Source organism: Notamacropus eugenii, chromosome 5, assembly GCF_028372415.1.
Source record: "Notamacropus eugenii isolate mMacEug1 chromosome 5, mMacEug1.pri_v2, whole genome shotgun sequence".
Classification (NCBI taxonomy): Eukaryota; Metazoa; Chordata; class Mammalia; order Diprotodontia; family Macropodidae; genus Notamacropus; species Notamacropus eugenii.
Window position 1 is genome coordinate 128298885 of NC_092876.1, and position 20160 is coordinate 128319044.

A 20160-nucleotide genomic window follows, 5' to 3' on the forward strand; every position below is an offset into this window, starting at 1 on the left:
GCTGACCTCGGTGTTGTATGCCTGTGAACCCTGGACAGTGTACCAGCACCATGCCAGGAAAGTAAATCTGAAGATCACTTGGCAAGATAAGGTATCAGATACTGAGGTCCTTTCTCAAGCTGAATTGCTAAGCGTTCAAACTCTACTGTAGAGAGCACAACTCTAATGGACTGGGTACATTGTTCAAATGCTAAATGTCCATTTACCTAAAAGAGTATTTTATAGAGAACTGACACAAGGCAAGCACTCACATGAAGCTCAGAAGAAACCACACAAGGACATTCTCAAGGCTACTCTGAAGAACTTTGGAATTGATTGTGAGACATGGAAGACACTGGCACAGGACTGCCCAGCATGGCATGCCCACTTCAAGGAAGGCACTCTGCTCTATGAGTGAAGAAAAATTGCACTAGCTCAAAAGAAAAATGTGAGATGCACAAATTTAGAGACATCTTCACTCCAAACTATTTGTATCCTACCTGTGATAGAGCTTTGTGAGCTCATATTGGTCTGATCAGCCACATTTGGACACTCTATAACTTGACCCCAACACAGTGATGTCATTTTGGTCCTCTTTGAGCATGAAGGACAACAACCAACCAACCACTGGTAGACATAGACGTCAAAGAGGTCTCTTTAACTGTACTGTTATCCAGCTCAAATAGCTCTATATTGTCCACAAGAGCAGCATGAGCAATTTTCTCAAATTCTTTACTGAGATATAGGTAACCTGTATGTAACATTCCCTGGAGCATAGTTTAGTAATTTTGTCTTTTGTTTTTGTTTTTGTTTTAATTTTATTATTATCATTTTTTAATGTTTTACAATCACTGTCATAAAATTAAGATTTTATCCCCCCCACACCTACCCCCCACTACCCCCTCCCTTCCCACAACTGCATACAATTCTGTATAGGTTCTACATATACTTTCCTATTGAGTACATTTTCACTATAGTCATGCTATGCAGTTAACTAAAATAAATGGAAGAAATCATATAACAAATCAAAACATGATACACAAAAACACACACACACACAAACATGATCTGCTGCATTCTGTGAATGACTTCCATATTTCTTTCTCTGAGTGTGGAAGGCATTTTGCCTTAGAAAACCACCATTGGGATTTTTTTTTTTTAAATAAGTTCTTGCATTATTACGAAATTCCAAGTCTACCAGAAAAAACTCTCGCACACTGTGGTCGTTGCTGTGCACAAAGTTCTCCTGGTTCTGCTCCTTTCACTCAGCATCAGATCATATAAGTCCTTCCAGGACTCTCTGAAGTCTTCTTGTTCATCATTTCTAGTAACTTCGTCAAAAAAGAAATGAGGTTATCTGAAGCCATGACGACTCTACCTGGACTAGACCCTAAACTGTAGCACAAGCAAAAATAGCAAATATTGATCATTTAGTATGCATTTTTGAATGGCTGCTATGTAAAAGTGTTCTTAAGAGAAATGGGCAACATTAGGAGAGGGGTAATTTTGAGGAGGGAAATAATGAATTCTTTCTTTTGGACTTGCTGAGATTGAGGCACTGGTGACCCAATGAGAGATGTACTGGAGAACAGGACTAGAAGGAGAGTACTGGCAGACATAAGCATAATAATAATCAATAATCAATCAACAATCACCTTGCTAAGCACTGGGGATACAAAAAGAGGCAAAAGTCAGCCCCTCACTTCAAGGAGCTTACAATCTAATGGGGAAGACAACATGCAGACAAATGTATACAAAACAAGCTTCATATAAAATAAATGAAATAGAATTAAAAGAAGGAAAGCACTGGACTTGAGGGGTTGGGGAAGGCTTCCTGTAAAAGATGGGATTTTAACAGGAACTTAAAGGAAGACAGGGAGGTCAGTAGGTAGAGTGAAGGAGGGAGAGTCTTCCAGGCATGGGGGACAGTAAGAGAAAACTCCCAGAGTTGAGAGATGGGAGTCTCTTGTTTGAGGAAGAGCCAGGAGGTCACTGTCATTGAATTGAAGAGTATGTGTTGGGAGATACGGTACAAGAAAACTGGAAAAGTAGGAGGGGACTAGGTTACGAAGAGCTTTGAATGCCAGACAGAGGATTTTGTATTTGTTCCTAGAGGCAGTTGGAGGTGATAACTGAATCCAGAGAAGGAGATGAGATCATCAAGAGGCATAGTATACAGAGAGGGCAGAAGAGAGGCAAGGACATGACTGGGGGATACTCATATTTACTCAACGGGCAGGAGGAAAAAGAGAAAGACCTAGGGAACAAAAGAGAGGAGGAGGAGATAATGACATGGGAGGAAAATCAGGAGACTGGAAAGCACATGGAGATGGATAAAACACGGGAGATTGGTAAGCAGCACACTGTGGGGGCTTACGAATGTATATAAAGAAAATGTCTCTTTTCTCTAAGAGATCGTAATACCTTGTCTCTCTCAGTGGTACATTCATTAAATATTTAGAATAATTGAGATCTAGGATTGAAAGGAACCTTAAAAGTTATTGAGTTTATCTGCTTCCTTTTATAGAAGAGGAAACAGGCCAAGTCAGGGAAAGTTCCTTGATCATATTCATAACGAGTCAGTAGCAGATCTGGGACTCAAACTAGGTTTTCTGAATCACAGGCCAAGGTCCTTTCAATTACTCTTTGCTGCCTCTCACTTGTTAGCCGAGTGAATTGAACTTGTTCTGTGCAAGAGGCATTTTGGGCAGAAGGCCATTAACCCAGCTGGACTCTATCCAGGACACTGTACTTACAGCAAAGTCCCCTGTTACTCCAGAGGATAGGTTGTTTAGTCTTAGCCCTTTGTCACAGATTCACTCGGAGTTCAGACAATAAGCATTTATTAAGCTCCTACTACAAGCCAGACTTTGTGTCAAACAATAAGAATACAAAAAATAAATAAATAAAGTCCTTACTTACCCTCAGGGAGCTCATGATCTAACGTGGAAGGCAATATTTAAACAACCACGTACAAACAAGCTATACATAGAATGAATATGCAATAAGGAACAGAAATTGTTATACTAGAATTAAGAGGGATTGAGAAAAGTGTCCTGTAGAAAGATAAGATTTTATCTGGGACTCAAAGAAAGTCAGAAAGTTGGTGTTGAGAGGGTGGGAGATTAGAGGAGGCATGGGGAATTTTAAGAAGCATGAAAAGTTTGGAAGAGCTGCTGTTGAGAGTGGGAAAGTGAGTTAATTAGGGAAGTATAGAAAGATTGCCTAGCAGCACTAAGGGTCCATTTGAAGTCACATAACATAAATTTGTAGGGAACCGGACAGAATGGTTGTGAGACTTTCTTCACTTCTACTCAGCAAGCATGTGTGTAGGAACAGAGGCAGTGGATGATGAGAGTGATCCAAGGTTGATGCTGGTCCGAGCACAGTGAACAATTAGAGGGGACCAGGGACTCAAGAGAAGAAGACAGTAAAGTGTTGAATTGGTTCACCAAAGGGTCAACGTGGGGAAAGGAGGCGAGTGTGGCCAGTACAGGGACAATATCCTGGGAGAGAACTGAGGGGTTGAGGGATTAGAAATCACAGTGTGGATGAAGAACAGGGTTTAGTATGGGGAAGGGAGAAGGACAGGTAGAAAGTCAATAGATTATGATTGGATAAGGGAATTTCAGAGTTCATGAACCTGAAGCTGGTGGATTTGTGGCTGATGGCAAGATTTTGTGTATGGCTAAGGTGGAGTGGAGGAGAAAGTCATGGGAAGTGAGTAAGTTTAAGGAACTGAGAGATTATAGAGCATTTGAGGGAGAGTCAATATGTATGCTAAAGTCACCTTGCAGAAGGACAGGAATTGGGGAGGAGAGAAAAATTGTGAGCTGATAATTCATTGAGGAAGAAAGGGGAGTGATCCGGAGCTCTGAAGATAACTGCTCCCAGGATTTTCATTGGGTTGTAGATATGGATTGTATGGACCTTGAAGAAAGAGGAGTTACTGAGCGATAAGTGAACCTGGAAGTGGCCATACGCACATGTATGGATGTGTGAAATACATGGCATATAGCATGCGTGTAGTAAACATACATATTCAATAAAAGGCATGCCATGTAGTATGTTAGATGGCATGGTACACAACATGATAAATGACATGCATAGCAGATAAATGATATAAAACAAGTGATAAATTACATATGTACATTGTACTGTTATATCATATATCATATCGTATTACATTATATCAGTTCTGATGTTGTAACTAATTGGATTCTATTTGAACTCACACCCTCTGACTTCAGAGTTAGTCCTCCTTCTACTGTAACACACCGACTTCCCTTTCAGATACATACCAGCTGTATGATTTTAGGCAAGTCACCTAATTTCTCAAAACCTTGGTATTTCTCATTGGTCAGAGAAGACTCAATCAGCAAATACATAGTAAGTGCCAACTGTGTACCAAGCATTGTACTAAAGATCTGAGACTACAAAGATAGTGACAACATTTTCCTTCTTAGGGATCCCATTTAAAAAGAACTCAGAAGAAGGCAGTGCCTTAACCCAGAGGAACGAATCTCTAACGGTGAAGATTCTATTTCATGAAAATTGATAAGGAAGATGGTTTGAAGTAAGAGATTTCTTGGTACACCTCAAATCACAACCTTTAGGCAATCTTATACTTCACTTCATGTTATCCTTTTCTTTCAAAAATATTGTGGTTTGTTCTACCAAGAGTTTGGAAAATTTTCAAATCATTAAATCTCTCTAACATCCCCCCTTTCTCACTACCTTAAGAGGAGGTGAAATTATATAAAGCTTTTAAAAGGACTTTCCTGTAGCTCAGTTCTCCCATCTCCTCCCCTACCTTAGAGAGAACTCTCCTCTCTTCTGGGTCTACAGTGGCAACAATGAAAAGAACAGAAACCCATCTCCTCGACCCAGACTAGAAGTATATCCCTTAAACTCCACAATCTTTCTTGGGACAATTCATCCATTCAAACACCATAGTAATGTAAGCTGTTTGCCCTGTTAGGGGACGGACGTGGAACTTGCTGTGCCTGGGTGTAGGGAGCACTTTTTTCCCCCAACTCAAAGGAGGAAATTTTTGGTTTAATCTTTCTTTTTATCAAAGGGGATGCCAAAGTCAAGGGGTAGAGACTTAACATAACATACTTATGGAACAGAGAATTTTTACCAGGGGGCCAGATGCCAAGGGAAGATGAGATTTATGGGGAAAAGGGAATCGGAGGTGGGAGAGGGGAGTGAAAATAGGAATTCTAAGTATAGAGGAAAGTGGACTAAATTGTGAGTCTAGACACCTAGGTTTTAGTCCAGGTTATGTTTGAGTCATTGTGTGATCTTGCACAAGTACTTCCTTTTCTCTGAGCCTCAGTTTCCCCCTCAGTAAAAGGGAGGGAGACACTCAAATCTTTATTCTTACATAAAGACTACCCTCATGAGCTGTTTTGAGTTCACATGAGAGAATAGGTATGAAAAATGAATTGAAAAGCCTGAGAGACTATGAGGTCAAAGAGGCAATGAAGAGCAGGCTTTCTACTATGTTGTCTCTCTTATCATGATGGTAATTTTGAAGGCTGTGTTAGCAGAACAGTTGCTTTTGTGGGGCCACCAAATATGAAAGGGCTTGGTGATGGGGTATGTGTCTGGGACCAGCCCAGTAAGTTATTGGAGAAAAGGGAGGTGGAAGAAGGATTCACAAATTAGATGGGGAGTCAATACTTATATAGCAAAGACTGTCTCCTATATGGAACAGGAGTGTGTTGCTATATGGCTTGAAGAGTCACAGAAGAGACATTCTCTAGACTTTATCCCTCTGCTCTTCTCCAAGGAAGACTCTTAATTCCTGCCAGGAAGGGAAGCAGGAGGCTTAGACTAGAAGCTTGGGCACTCAGACATTATAAAATTATATCTATTTGCTCCCTTAAATATTATTAATAAGTTAATAAGTATTACTCATCTCTGGGATGTATTTTTCAGGTTCAAACTAAATTTCAGATTGTTACTTCTTAATGGGGAAAGGACCCAAGCTTTACATTCAAGACTTGACCCTTTCCCCACCAAATTCTAATTCCACAACGAACACAACACATATACAGCAGGTAGCAAGGACATCCATTTTTCTAAATCGATAGCAAAAGAGAAATCAGAGAAAGTATTCATAGGAAAAGAAATACTAGACAATGTAGAGTGAAGAGTCATTGAGACAGCAGTAACTCAGCTCAACAAAAAAGAAGGGGAAGGTCCCCAAAGTCTCTGGTGTAGTAACAGGAACATGATGGAAATTTCCAGTCCCTCACTTTTTAGGTTCTTCCCAGAGTGTTTTCCTTCAGCAACCTGAAACAGGGTTGGTATTATCCATCTTCTCTCTTGAAACTGGACGCCAGAAGCGCCCAAGGCCTGAAGAGACTTGAAGAGACTGAAGACTCTCTTCTCTCCGGACAACTCTGCTCCATCCCTCACTTGGGTGCTGGGCCTTGATCTCCACCAATGAGGAGAGAGTCCTTATATCAATTGGCTTTGGGACTTCGGTTACACTTAATACTGTGGAATCGTTATGTACAATTCAACGTAATTCAGTATAATTCAATACAAGTCAGTATAATTCAATATAAAGTATAATTGAATGCTAAGTTCCTTTAAGGACCACAAAAATTCAGAGTAGGGGGAGCAATGAGTGATGGAGTGGTTATCAATGCTAATGGAAAGGACAATGAACAAAACAGACCCAGGCTTGAGTCCCCACTCTGACATCTGCTTTGTGGTCACTGCCAACTCATTTTCTCTGAGCCTCCTTCCTCATATCTGTAAAACAGGAACAATAACACATGCCTCTCCTGCCTCCCAGGGTTAATGGTGGGGAAAATGCTTTGTAAACCTGGAAATCAACAAGTCAATAGGCTCCCATTTGTGCCGTGTGCCGGGCCCTGTGCTAAGTAAGCTTGGGGAATACAAAAAGAAGGGAAGATAATTCTGACCCTCAAAAAGCTCAAAATTTAACGGGGGAGCCTACATGCAAACAACTACGTACAAGTGAGATACAGACAGGAGACTCTGAAGGGAAACTCAGAGGGAAGGCACCAGCATTAGGAGCGTGGGGGACTGAGAGAGATATATGAGTTATTATTCTAAGTCCAGGTGGACATGGGGCTTCGTCTTGGAGGACCCAGATACCAGGAGCAAGGACATACAAGGGTACGGGAAGGCAAAGGTGCAGAAGGGGAAGTGACTGCTTCAGGGACCTGGCCTATCCTGACTAGAGTGAAGAGTAGGGGAAAGTAAAGTTGAGTCACAGTCATCATAATCCACTACCACTGCAAAGAAATTTCCTGGGCAGGAATTCTTTTCTTTCCCATTTATAGAAGAGAACATAGGTCAGAAAGAAGTGATTTGCCTTTGGTCCATATGGAGATAATAACAACAGCCCCTTACATCAATGATCTCAAGTCTGAAAAGTGCCTCACCCTTACACAAACTGATGAAAATAGAAGAAATAAGCAGCATCAGGAAAATAATATGTGAGATGACTGTGACCATGGAAATAAAAAGGACAACAACGAAGCAACCTGTGAACTTGATAATGATCAAGCTTGGCCTCAAAGAAATAGGAGCAGGCAGTTCCTTCCCTTCTTTGCCATGGTGGGGCATGATGAGTACAGAACACTATAGATACCTCTGGACTTGCTTCATGGGTTGGTAAACTTTGCAGAACTGTTTCTGCCTCTGCCTCTCTTGGTCATAAGGGATGGCTCTCCGGGAGGGACAAAGGGATATACTAGGAAATGCAGGTGGATGCTAAAACAAAAGATGACAAGACATTTTTTAAAAAAGTGTTTTCCCATCTGGAATCTCATCTGATCCTGCAGCCAGTTCATGTGAGGAAGAGAGCACTTATTTTATTAACCCCATCTCAAATAGGAGGAAACTGAGACCTGGTAAGTGGCATGCCTTGCTCAAGGTCACAGCAGTGAGTTAGTGGTAGAGTACTACAATCCAGGCATCTTGGCACTCCATCCAGAGCTTTTCCCGAAATGAGGTTGCTTCAGGGGCCAGAGGAGTAGACATTTTCAGACATCTGTTGCTTAAGAAAACAAGAGGAAAAGGGGGCAATAGATGGGCAGTGTTTTCCAGACTTAGTTCACCTGCCTGTGGCTAGAATAACTCATATTCCCACTCAGGGAGGGGATTAGAAGTCTGGTAACAAAACTGTTTGTGGAGTGTGAACATTGACGGTCAGTTTGTGGCCCTGCCAACAGCCCAGGTGAGGAGATGGTAGTGGAAGCTGGCGCTGATGTCAGTCTAAAGACTAATACCTATTTTGAAATGTGAGGCCAAGGAGTAAATCCATCCCATGATGTAAGGGAACTGGAAGAGGCTTCAGGACACAGAGGGTCAGAGCCAGGAGGGCCTTGGAACCAGGAATGTCAGACCCAGGAGAAACTTTTGAATACAGAATGTTAGAGCTGGGAGGGGCCTTAGAACACAGAATGTCAGATCTGGCATGGGGCTCAAAACACATAGAATTTTAAAGCTGGAAGGGACCTTAGAATATAATTCATGGAATGTCAAAGCTAAAAGGGACCTTAGAACATAGAATATTAGATACAGAAAAGATCTTAGAAACATAAAATGTTCTAAGCAGTTGAAGAGGTCTTAGAGATCATCTAGTCTAACCCTCTCATTTTCTAGAGGAGGAATCTTAGAGATTTATTGAGAGTAAAGGTTTTGATCAAGGGTACCCTGGAGACTTATGTAACAACTTGAATGCTTTTTAATGTAACTTTTATTTATTTTATCTTTTTTCCAGTTAATAAGTATATATTTTCTCTCTCTCTCCCATTGGGGAAAAGAAAAGAAAAACAGAACCCTTGTAAACCAATAGATATAGTCAAGAAAAATAATCCCTTTGGCCATGTTGAAAAATGTATGTCTCACTCTGCATCTTGAATCCATCACTTCTGTCAGGGGCTAAATAGTATGCTTCATATTCAGTTCTCTGGAATGGTGGTTGGTGATTATATTGATCAGAGTTCTAAGGTCCTTCAAAGTTGTTTGTGTTACAATGTTATCGTATAAATTCTCTTCCTTCTGTTCATTTCACTCTTCACCAGTTCATACAAGTCTCTGGTTTCTCTGAATCTGTCCTTTTCATTCCTTTTTATGGTGTAATGGTATTTTATTGCATACACATACCACAATTTATTCAATCATTTTCCACGTGATGAGCGCCCCTTTAGTTTCCAGTTCTTTGCCACTACAAAAGAGCTGCTATAAATATATTTGTACGTATGATCCTTTTTCTGTTTCTTCAGTCTTTTGGGGGTATAGGCTTAGAAGCAGTAACACTGGGTTAAATAGTCTGTATAGTTTGCTTTTGGAGTATGGTTCCAAAATTGTTACTAGAATTGCTGGAACAATTCACATCTCCATGAATAGTACAGTAATGTGTGGTTTTCTTCATTTCTTTTGACTGTGCTCATCTTTGCCAATCTGATGGATGTGAGGTCAAACCCCAGAGTTGCTTTCATTTCTCTATTTATTAATGATTTTTCATGTGGTTGTTGATGGCCTTGATTACTTCCTTTAAAGACTCCTTATTTATGTACTTTAACCATTTACCAACTGGGAAATAGCTCTCAGTCTTATAAATTTGAATCAATTCCTTTCATATTTTGGAAACGTGTCCTTTATCAGTGAGACTTTTCTGCAAAGATAATTCTCCCCAGTTAATGGTTTCATTTTTATTATTTGCTGCATTGGTTTTCTTATGCAGAGTTTTGATTTTATATAATCAGATCTGTCCTTTTTATCTTACATGATTCTCTCTATCTCATTTGGCCATGAACTTATTTTCTATCTATAGATCCAACATGAAATTTTTTTCCTTGCTTCTCTGATAACTCCGATATCTGATTCTCTTGGTATATGGTATGAGGTGTTGGTCTAAAATTACTATCTGTCAGATTACTTTCTGGTTTTCTCAAGTCTTTTGTTGAACAGTGAGTTCTTATCTCAGGAGCTGAGGTCTTTGGATTTATGCATCTTGTGCACCTAATTGGGTGGTCCATTGATTCTCACATTTTTTAACCAGGATCAAGTCATTTTGGTGACTGCTGCTTCGTAGTACAGTTTGAGATCTGGTACTTCTAGGGCCAAAAATGAGGATAAGCTGCTACAAGTTCAAAAGTGAGGATGGGTATTGAAAGTGTCATGAACTATATTACAGTGATGAAAACAACAGCACTCAGTAATTATTTGGATGTGTGGTGTGAAAGAGAGGTAAGAGTCAAAAATAACTTTGAAGCTTTGTATCTGACTGACTGAGAGAATGGTGGTGTTGATAGACAGGAAAGTTGGGAGGAGAAATGAGTTCAATTTTGGACATATAATTTAAGATGTCAGAGGGGCATTCGAGTGGCTGTCCAGTGGGGTGTTGAAAACACAAGACTGGAGCTCATTTAATCCAGAGTGGGACTGACAATGTGTCCATTCCACCTCGGGGGGATTTCTTTTGAAAGAGGAATGGCCAGTAGTCCAATCCATGAACCCTCCCCCCATACCTGGACCTTCCTTTAGAATAGGGACTTTCTTTTGTCTTTCTTTTTATCCCCCAGCTCCTAGGGGTGCCTGATATGTACTTAGGTACTTAATAAATGCTTCTTGACTCAGTTAACTTCATTAAATGAGATTAAGATGGGAGTTTTTGGAAGAATGGAGTTCATTCAGAATAAGAAATATTTTATTATTTTCAAATGCTTTATAATATCAAATTGGCAATTACTTCTAAGAATGGTACTTAGAGACCTGATGCAATGAATAGAGGGGGAAAGGCATATAATGATTAAGCCTATTCATTGGGTAATAAGGCACAGCTCATTCACTGATAAAGAAAAAATTCCTGGATTTGGATTCAGGGGATCATGGGTTCAAATCCAGGCTTTGTTTCTTAGTAGCTATGTGACCTGTTACTTTTCTCAACAATAACTCAGTCATAACTTACTTAACAGTAACTTGTACATAAGAATATTTGTAGTAAGTATCTCACAGAACTTCTGAGGATCAAATGAGAATCTCTGTAAAGTTTTTTGTAAACCTTAAAACTATACAAATGTCGATCATTATTACTATCACTGTTACCTGGGCAATCTTGGGCAAGTCGCTGGACTTAAGCTTCCTCATTTGCAAGACTGTAGGTTTGGATTAGATTATCTCCATTCAGTTCTACATCCAATAAAAAAGGACACAATATAAAGGAACTCTGACAGCTACACGCCATACTTTACAGATGGAGAAACTGAGGCCTAGGGAAGGAAGTGACTTGCTCAGGTCACACAGCAAATTAGTGGCGGAGATGGAGTGAGAACCAGGTTTCCCATTTTTCATTACACTATGATCTTTCTATTGCACAGGATACTATTATTCCCATGTTAGAGATAAGGAAACTAGGACACAGCGAGATGATGTAATTCTTGAAAGGTGGTAAGAAGCAGAAATCTCATTAAGTCCATATTACACCCAGCCTCTCATCCTGACAGGGTAGTGGTATAAAGGTGGCGTTCTACTTCCAATTAATATAATGATAGAAGATTTAAGAATTAATTATAGAAGATTAATATATCATATATTAATATAATGATTAATATAATTTTAGAAGATTCAGAAACCTCAAATTGAATCAAAGTATAAACTAGGTCTGAATAAGCTCTTAATCTATTTGAAAGGATTATAGGGTTTTGGCCATTGGGTAAAAGATGAAACTATATAGGAAATACGATTGACTGAAAAGACTGTCACACCCCTTGGACTATACGTAAAACTAGCAAAGTCAGTTCAGAATCAAACTGTCAGTGTTGGAGTTCAAATTCAGAGGACTCTAGATCGGGGATTTCAGCTAAACCTCTGAGAAGGAATGGCTTGTGAGGAGGAAAAGAGGAATGTGCCTTTCTTTCTCCCCATTTCATGACCAGAAAAAATGGACCAATAGCAGGAGATAGTGTAACCACCTGGGATCAGAGAGGGCCAACCCATCCAGACAGCAGTGAGAGTCACCCGAGGAAAGGCAGCTTCAGGGATCAGAGGTAACCATTACTTATGGACTCTACAGAGGCACTAATTTCTTGGAGGCCTAAGGGGAACATTAAGAACTGTCCAGGAAAGGAGCAAAATCAGGGGTAACTTCTTTGCAATGTGTTCTCTACATGTGTTCCTCACTACCTTTATAACTGGGCTCACTTCTCCACAGACCCTGACATTTTTGGGGGAGGGGGTCAATAACTACAAATAATTGCTTATGACTATTGTTCTGGCTATACGTACGACTGCTTATTGGATCCAGAGGTGGATCACAAAAGACAGTACCAGAAACCGAGGCCCTCAGTCAGCCCCCTCCTGGGGCCCCAACCTCAAGTGAGAGTATAAGTCTAGAGGGCACACTGGGAGGGAGCACTACATTGACAGATAGCCTACTGAGATTTGCATGTATCTGGGTGACGTGCTCTCTTTGTTAATATTATTGAGGGGTTCAATATAAAAAGAAATCATACAGAGAAAAAATGTAAATTCCTTCACTTGGTTTCAAACAAATCAACCACATGAGTATAAGATGGGGGATGTGGCTGGATAGCTAATACAAGACTACATGAAGCAAGGTCTAACATAGGGAGCTGACAGTTCCTGTTTTCTACCCTGGTAGGGCCTCCTCATGTGGAGTATTATGTCCAGTTTGGGGGCTATATTTTTGGAGAGGCACTGACAATCCAGAGCATTTTCAGAGGAGGTAGCCTGGGATGAAGACGCAAAAGCAACATTTGAGCATTGAAGGAAGAGGGGATATTTAGTCTGAAGGAAACAAGAGGGACATGATCATTATTTCCAAATACCAAGAGGATTTTGAAGAGGAATGGGGAGTAGATATATTAAATGAGGAAATGTGGCATGAAACATGGTGAACATGAATCTAGAAGACTGGAGTGTGAATGGTGGCTGAGAGTTTCTAGCTCTGGGACCCTAGGCAAGTTAACTTATTCAACCTTTCTGAGCCTACCTAATTTACAAGGCTGTGAGTGAACTGATTTGTAAATTTTAAAGTGCCACATATAAACAGGATTTTTTGTTTGTATTTTATCAGGGACAAAAAAACCCTCTTAAAAATAATTTTTAAAAAGGCAGGAATAGGAGGGAAGACTAAGAAGCAGATTTCTGTTTAATGTAAAGAAGTAATTTCTTGACAGAGATGTTAAAAAAAAAATAGAATTGCTTTTTCCAATAGATAGTGCTCAAAGATTTACTTCTCCAAAGAAGCCTTGCAAAGTATTAATAACCACATGAAAGTTCCAAATCACTAACAGTAAGAGAAATGCAGATCAAAATAACCCTGAAGTTTAACCGCACACTCTGAAAATTGGCAAAGATGACAAAAAATTAATAATGGAGAGTTGTGAAATGACAGGTAAACTAATGCATATGCTCATACAGACCTGCAGTAGAACCTTTTGAGCTCATACTGGTTTCATTGGCCACAGTCAGACGCACTGTACCTTGACTTCCAACATGGTGATGTCATTTTGGTCCTCTTCAAGACTGACGAGAGCAGCATTATTGGTAGAGCTGTGAATCGGTACAACCAATTTGGAAAGAAATTTGAAATTATGTAAATAGTGACTAAAATGACCATATCCAGAAATTCAATTACTGGCCTCATACTGCAAAGAAGCCATTGATAAGAAGAAAGTCCCCATATACACCACAATACACGTAGCAACACTTTGTAGCAGCTAAAAATTCGAACCAAAGTAGATGCCTACTGATTGGGGAATGGCTTGATAAACCGCAGTACATAAATGTAATGGAATATTACTATTAGAAGTGACGAAAGTGATGAATACAGAGAAGCATGGAAAGACCTACATGAGCTGATGCAGAAAACAACATACGTAATAACAATGGAAATGGAAAGATAAAAAAATCAAGATTAAATGTAGCAAAATTACAAAATCAAGCAGGTCTAGAAGGAAACAAGGGGATACTCTGCCCTGCCACCCCCAACTCATCCCTTCATGGAGGTGGGAGGTTCACAGGTGTTGTGCACTGCATATGTTTTTAGACTTTTTCAGTGTATTGATCAGTTGTATTGTCTTTTTCCTCTTCGTTATTATTGTTATTTGCCTTTAAAAATATTATTTGTTATATGGGATAGTTCTTTGGGATGGAGGATGGGAGGGCTATTGGGAAGACTAATGATATATAAAAAACAAAAGATGTTAATAAAACTTACTTTAAAAAACAGAGACGCTATCTTGATTAAGGAATGAGCTCCTTGTCAGAGCAGAAGCTTGGAAGGGGATGCATTGGGTGGAAGATTACACTGATGACCCTAAGATCCTTTTTCAGTTCCTCTAGTGTATGATTTTCAGATCATGGAAATAAAGATGACTGATTATCTCAAAGGTATTGAAAACTTAAGATGCAAAGTAACGTAAGTAAATTAAAACAAGCTGTAAGCCAGCCATTGCCCCACTGTTAAGTAAGAACACATTCTCCAAAAGTTCAGCTTTAATAAGACACTTAAAACAATGAAGACAGGACTCAAAAGGAAGAGGGAGGTAAATAACACACTTCACTCTCAAAATAAATACTAATCAAATTTATTTTATAAATACAGATGCTGAATTTTCTCCCAATTACCAGCAGATAAGTTTCCTACATGCCATTTATTATTGGTGATGATTTTGAAAATTATTTAAATAATTGGTTAGGTCAGGATAAATAGACATTGTTAGGATTGCTATAAAAATATAGCTGGATACAGTTTTCCAAAACTAATATTCTTAAAAAACATGCCTCCAGAATTTCAAGGGTTGGGGGAGGAGTGGGGTACCACCAAGTACTGATCTGAAAACATTCACAAACTGTTCTAATCTTCACGGAAATTTAGCGAGGTTCTTGACAGTTTCAAAATGGATAGTGACGTGATAGTTTCCACCCCAATTCCCACATTACCTCCTCAATCCCTCCCTTCCTCCTCCCCGACCCAAGCACTCTAAATTTTTTGGTATTTTTTTACAAGATAAATTTGAAAAGAAAAACTGTAAAAGCTGGGAACTCATCAGTGTTTGGGCCCTGGCCATTTAAAGCACTGGAAAAATTAAGTTTACAGCAATGAAAAATGAACTCAAATCTGTTCACTGAGACACTGAAATGTTCTAGTTAAAGGGAAAATGTAACTGACACTGCAAAGAAACTCAAACTATGTTCTGTAAGGTGTACATTATTTGAAAAGGTGTGAACCAAGCATTGGGGCCAGTTCCACCATGACCTGGCACTCCTCAGCACAAGGGCTCTATATGGCACAGGTCAAAATCAGCAGGTTAAACAGCAAAGAGCTACAACAAGGATGACCACAAAGGGTATGACAGAGACTTGGGCTTCATTTGGTTGAGTGGAACCTGAGATTAATGCCCACGAATGCAAGTTCTCTGTGTCCTATTCTCATCACTGGCACCAATGGCTCGCTGGTGCTAGGGGACTAATTGGAGGGTCTCCCACACAGTATTCAGCTACTCTTTGGGATTGGCACTGACTTCAAAGACTTACTGCCATGTTTGAGAAGTAGATGCTGCGTGTGCATTTTGTTCTTTCCTCTGAGATGATGGTCCTGGATTTTGGTTGCTGCCTCCTCAGGTGGAGGATTGTTGTGACTCCTTCTTTAGAGGCTGCCAGGTGAGTCTAGCCTCTTCTTTATTTCCTCATGAGAACGAACAAAGATGTAGTATCCTCTGAAAAAATTCTGCAGGAGACACTGAAGGGACTTCTGCCCTAGGCCCAGAGGGCAGCAGTTGATTTGGAATGCATGAGATTGTTCAAATAAAGTTAAAACTTTTTCCTAGGAGTCTTTTAAAATTTCTGTGCATCTGCTCTGCCTAATACTGCAAAATAGCTGTGTGTAAGTGTGTTTGTGAGAGAGATAAGATACATGGAAAATAATGATTGGTGGTGAGATACTCTAGTCTAATATTTTCTATAAATCCAAAGGGAGCTCAGACAAAATATGATGAGGATTTTGGAGCCTGTTAATGCCTAAGTTGTTATGTGGGAAAAATGCAGCTAATAAGCAATGCATACTATACGTGCTATTCTGTATTGGTGTAAGAACTCTGAGAGATTTAAAGAACATTATATCATACATATTCACAGCTTCCTTTGGCCTGGTATGGGGGATGTACCACATGGTAGGTAATACAGGTCTGAAGAGGAAATTCAGATCTGGAAAGAAAAATCAGGTTTGGGGAAGAAAACTCCATTGTTATTTGTTTGGGTCCATATATAGTGAGATGACTATATTCTCTGTAAAGAGCCTGTAACCCTAGTGCTACATTCCTGAGTATACAGCACAGGCAGCAGCAGGGATGGAATCTGAGCTCTAAAAATGGTGAGTGATTAAATTAAATGGAAAGAACTGTTGTCTTTCTATACACATCCACAGTGTTTCTCCTCATCTCTTGACACAATCCAGCTATTCCCAACGTTCAGATTCATAAGGCTGGGCAAGCCACATATATTTAATTGTATACAGCACTTGGCAGGGGGGTTGTTCTTCCTTCTGACTACGAATTCAATAAGTTAACATGGAGTTCAAATTGAGGGGGTTGGCCTGCTGTGTGAACTTCTCAAAGGCATGCCTGGCTTTTAGTCTCCCAGCATTCAACTCTCTAAGTGTTAGAGCTATGGCCCAAGAATGGGATTGCATCATGAAATCTGTAGGGTACTTGGAATCCTCTGTTGAGCAGCATTCTAGAAAAATCCAACTGCTATTAAACAAAATCCAACTGTTGAGAGCCATGTCTAAAGAGGCTGGTATTGAGTGGAGAATGGATGTGGTTGTTTGTTAAGCACAGAAGAATCTGACATGCTCAAGTTTCTTACTTAAATAACTGGACACCTGAAAAGACTGGAGTGACAGCATCCCAAGGAGGCAAGCTGATGGGGTGGTGCACCTGTGTTTGCGAAACTTATCAAGATCAATCCTCAACCAGACAAAGGGTCAAGGACCTTTCATAGAGCAGGATAAACCTGGTCCTAGATATTCAGTTTCTGAACCATGGTGAGAGTGTTACTTGAGATAAACAGTGACAAACAATAAAAGATATATTCATTCATTTTATGATTTATATATTACCATCTTCCATCCAATGATAAAACAAAATTGTATGTAACAGAAGCAGATGAATACCTCTAACATGGCCTGAACTAGAAAGAAGGTTTTTCAAGCTAAAGAATGACTACTGACCTAGAATCAACTGTAAGGTTTGAAAAGCAAATATATGGAAACAGAGTATAAGTCTACCTGGCCCATTCACACACCCAACCCCATGTCCTGGCTCACTTCCCCAAGTCCACTTTCCAATATCAGAGGAACAGACTCAATCTGTTTTATTTTGCTCCATAATTAATACAAAGGATAAGTGCAACTTCATCTTCATTTGTGATCAATCATTCTGTCCTGGTCCAGTCAATGACTTCTCCCTGCCCACACTCACTTGTCTGAGCTCTTGCGTGGCCGGCGGAAGCTGGACACGTTTTCATTCAGTGCATAGATACGTCGGGAGAACTCCTCAAACTCCCCCAGCACCTGCTCATCACACTCCACGGCCACGGCCCTGTCCACTGGGATGCAGTTAAACGCTTCTATCTGGTCCCCTGAGCTCAAGCCCGTCGCCTCTGTCCCAATGATCTCTTCGGCCTGTTCCACTGCACAGTGGAGCTCAGCTCCTCTGGTGGTGGCAGACAGCTCCTCTGGCTGCTCGCTGCAGGCCATGCTATTGTGCTCCCTGGAAAGGAGAGTTCCATTGACTGCACCGGAGTGCCCAAGGAGCAGCTCCTGTGACTCCAGGCTACTGTTCACATTCACATGGCCCCTGTTTAAATTATCATCAAAATCAGCTTCTTTTTTCTTATTGTCTTTGGAGAAGTCCAAGGAGGTATCTAAGGAAGAGGACAAAGATGCCATTTTTTTCTCGGAATCTCCAACAGTCTTAATGGTGGCCACAGGCTGGGTTAATGCTGAATTGTAACTGGGAGGAGGAGTTTTATACTGGAGTCTCTCATTTTCTGAACTGGCCCGTTTACGGTGACTTTTGTCTGGTGATGGGACCCCAGTAGAGAAGCCAACATCTGCACCCCCAAATATGGAACTTTGTCTCTTTGGAACTGGAATGGCACTGGAGGTGTGATGTCTGTCACTGGAAGACAAAGAAAAATAATACATTACTTCTGATTTCATAGTAATAATTCATATTTCTGTATCTCAGGTTTACAAAGCAATTTCCTTACTTTAGCTCTGATGGGTAGGTAGTACAAACATTATTACCCCTGTGATAAGATAAACAGGGTTTTAGATGAGGAGACCTTGGAAGTAATTTTCAACTGAGAGCCTATGATGATCTCCCAGCTATCTGAGTACATGATAGGGACTCTAAATTCCTCTCCAATAGTTACCAGTGCTAGCGGTGTGAGTGCATTTATTTGTAACTGGGGGTAGTTGTCAGAGCTCACCTAGGATGAGACAGGCAGACCTATAAATTACAGTTTTTAGTACTCACAGGAAAATCAAGACCAATCTGCTGCCCTTAATTTGGAGGTTCTCCAGGTAATAGGTTGTCAAAACTTTACTCTGTGTGCCAAATTATTTTTCCTTTTTTTGGTGCCAGTTATGGGACAGTTTGCTTTCTGCCTCCTGCTGATAGTGGTCTTCCTCCTCTAAATGATTTTCCAGTGAAACTAGTTAATCAAACCAAAATAGAATATTAACACCACCCACAGACAACATATTTGGTCCTGACAAGCCAAGCCTTTCATTTGCCATCTGAACTTACAATAGGCATGCCCGAATTACCACAGCTGTGATCGATTACTCCAGAATGAAATAGAAGCCACACCACAGGCTGCTGGGAACTCTTGGTGGGGAGACAGGAGCGGGGAGGGCCATGAACCTGGACGGGTTTCCAGTGGACTTATGCTCTCAGTATATCATTCAGGTAGTGAGCAGAGGGTGGGAGCGTGTGGGCAGGGAGAGGCATGGATTCACAGGATTACAGTGTTTAGATCTGTAAGGGAGGCTGAAGAACATCCTGTCCAACTATTTTACAGGGAAGGAGACTGAGGTCTGTGGAGGAGAGGGACACTGCCAAAGACCAGACAGTAAATAAAATTGAGATTTGAACCTGGAACACTGTAATTGACTTCTAAATGGACTTACTGGCTAATATTTAATATTTTTATATACGTATGTTTGTATATATTTACACATATATTATTCCAGGCACTGTGCTAAGCAATTTTTGACTTGAATCTCTCCTTTTTGACCAAAAAAAAATTATTAAGCATCCATTATGTGAAAGGCAGCATAGTGCAGTGGATAGACAAGTTGGGCATGTAGTGGGGCAGATCTAGGTTTGAAGCACAAGTCTGACCCTGTTGCCCCCTTATTCAATGAAATCCTGTAGCTCTTCATCACTGTGACACTGTGACATTGACACTGACCTCTGAGTTGCTCCTTGAACATGACATCTGATCTCCTAACTTGATGCATTTATTTTCTCCCTCTGCTGCCCATCATTTTCTCTCTCAGTCTGGGTTGGATGGACTGGGGCCACTCTTGGGCCTAGTTTCACATGCACAGCAGTTTAGCCCTGCCCTATTTCCAACCTTAGTACATTGATGTTGGTCTTAGCGTGACCCCTAGATGAGCTCAGGCCCTGCAGCCTCGGGTCTCCAGCTGTGTGTCACAGCTGTGTGTCACCATGTCTTGCTAACTTAACTCTAAGCATTTTCTCCAGTCTGATGTTCTCTCCCTTATCTCTACCTCTTGGCCTCCCTGGATTCTCTTAAGTCCCAGCTAAAGTCTTACCTTATGCAAAGAAACCTCTGCACATCCTCCTGAATACAGGTGCATGTCTGCTAGGATTATCTTTAATTAGGCTGCCTATATTTTATTTGTACGTAGTTGTTTGCATGTTGTCTCCTACATCAGACTATGGGCTCCTTGAGGGCAGGGATTCTTCTTACATTTCATTTTATTCCTACTGCTTAGCACAAGAGCTGGCACACAGGAGGAGCCAGATAATTGCTTGGTGACTGTGTGAGCCTGATGAATCCCTTCATTTCTCACTGCCCATGTGCTTATGTCTAAGCCTATCAGATCACAGAGTGGAACCCATC

The 20160-nt window shown here is 40.5% G+C and overlaps 1 protein-coding gene across 2 annotated transcripts in view; it reads right to left on the reverse strand.

The window, feature by feature from the left end:
- Positions 1-14572: 14572 nt before the first annotated feature.
- Positions 14573-20160, reverse strand: part of UVRAG (UV radiation resistance associated) — a 428278-nt gene continuing 422690 nt past the window's right edge. For both annotated transcript variants that reach the window (XM_072610800.1, XM_072610801.1), the window contains one exon: positions 14573-18182. In XM_072610800.1, the coding sequence (XP_072466901.1) occupies positions 17477-18182 (706 nt within the window). In that variant the 3' untranslated portion in view covers positions 14573-17476. The remainder of the gene's footprint in view (positions 18183-20160) is intronic.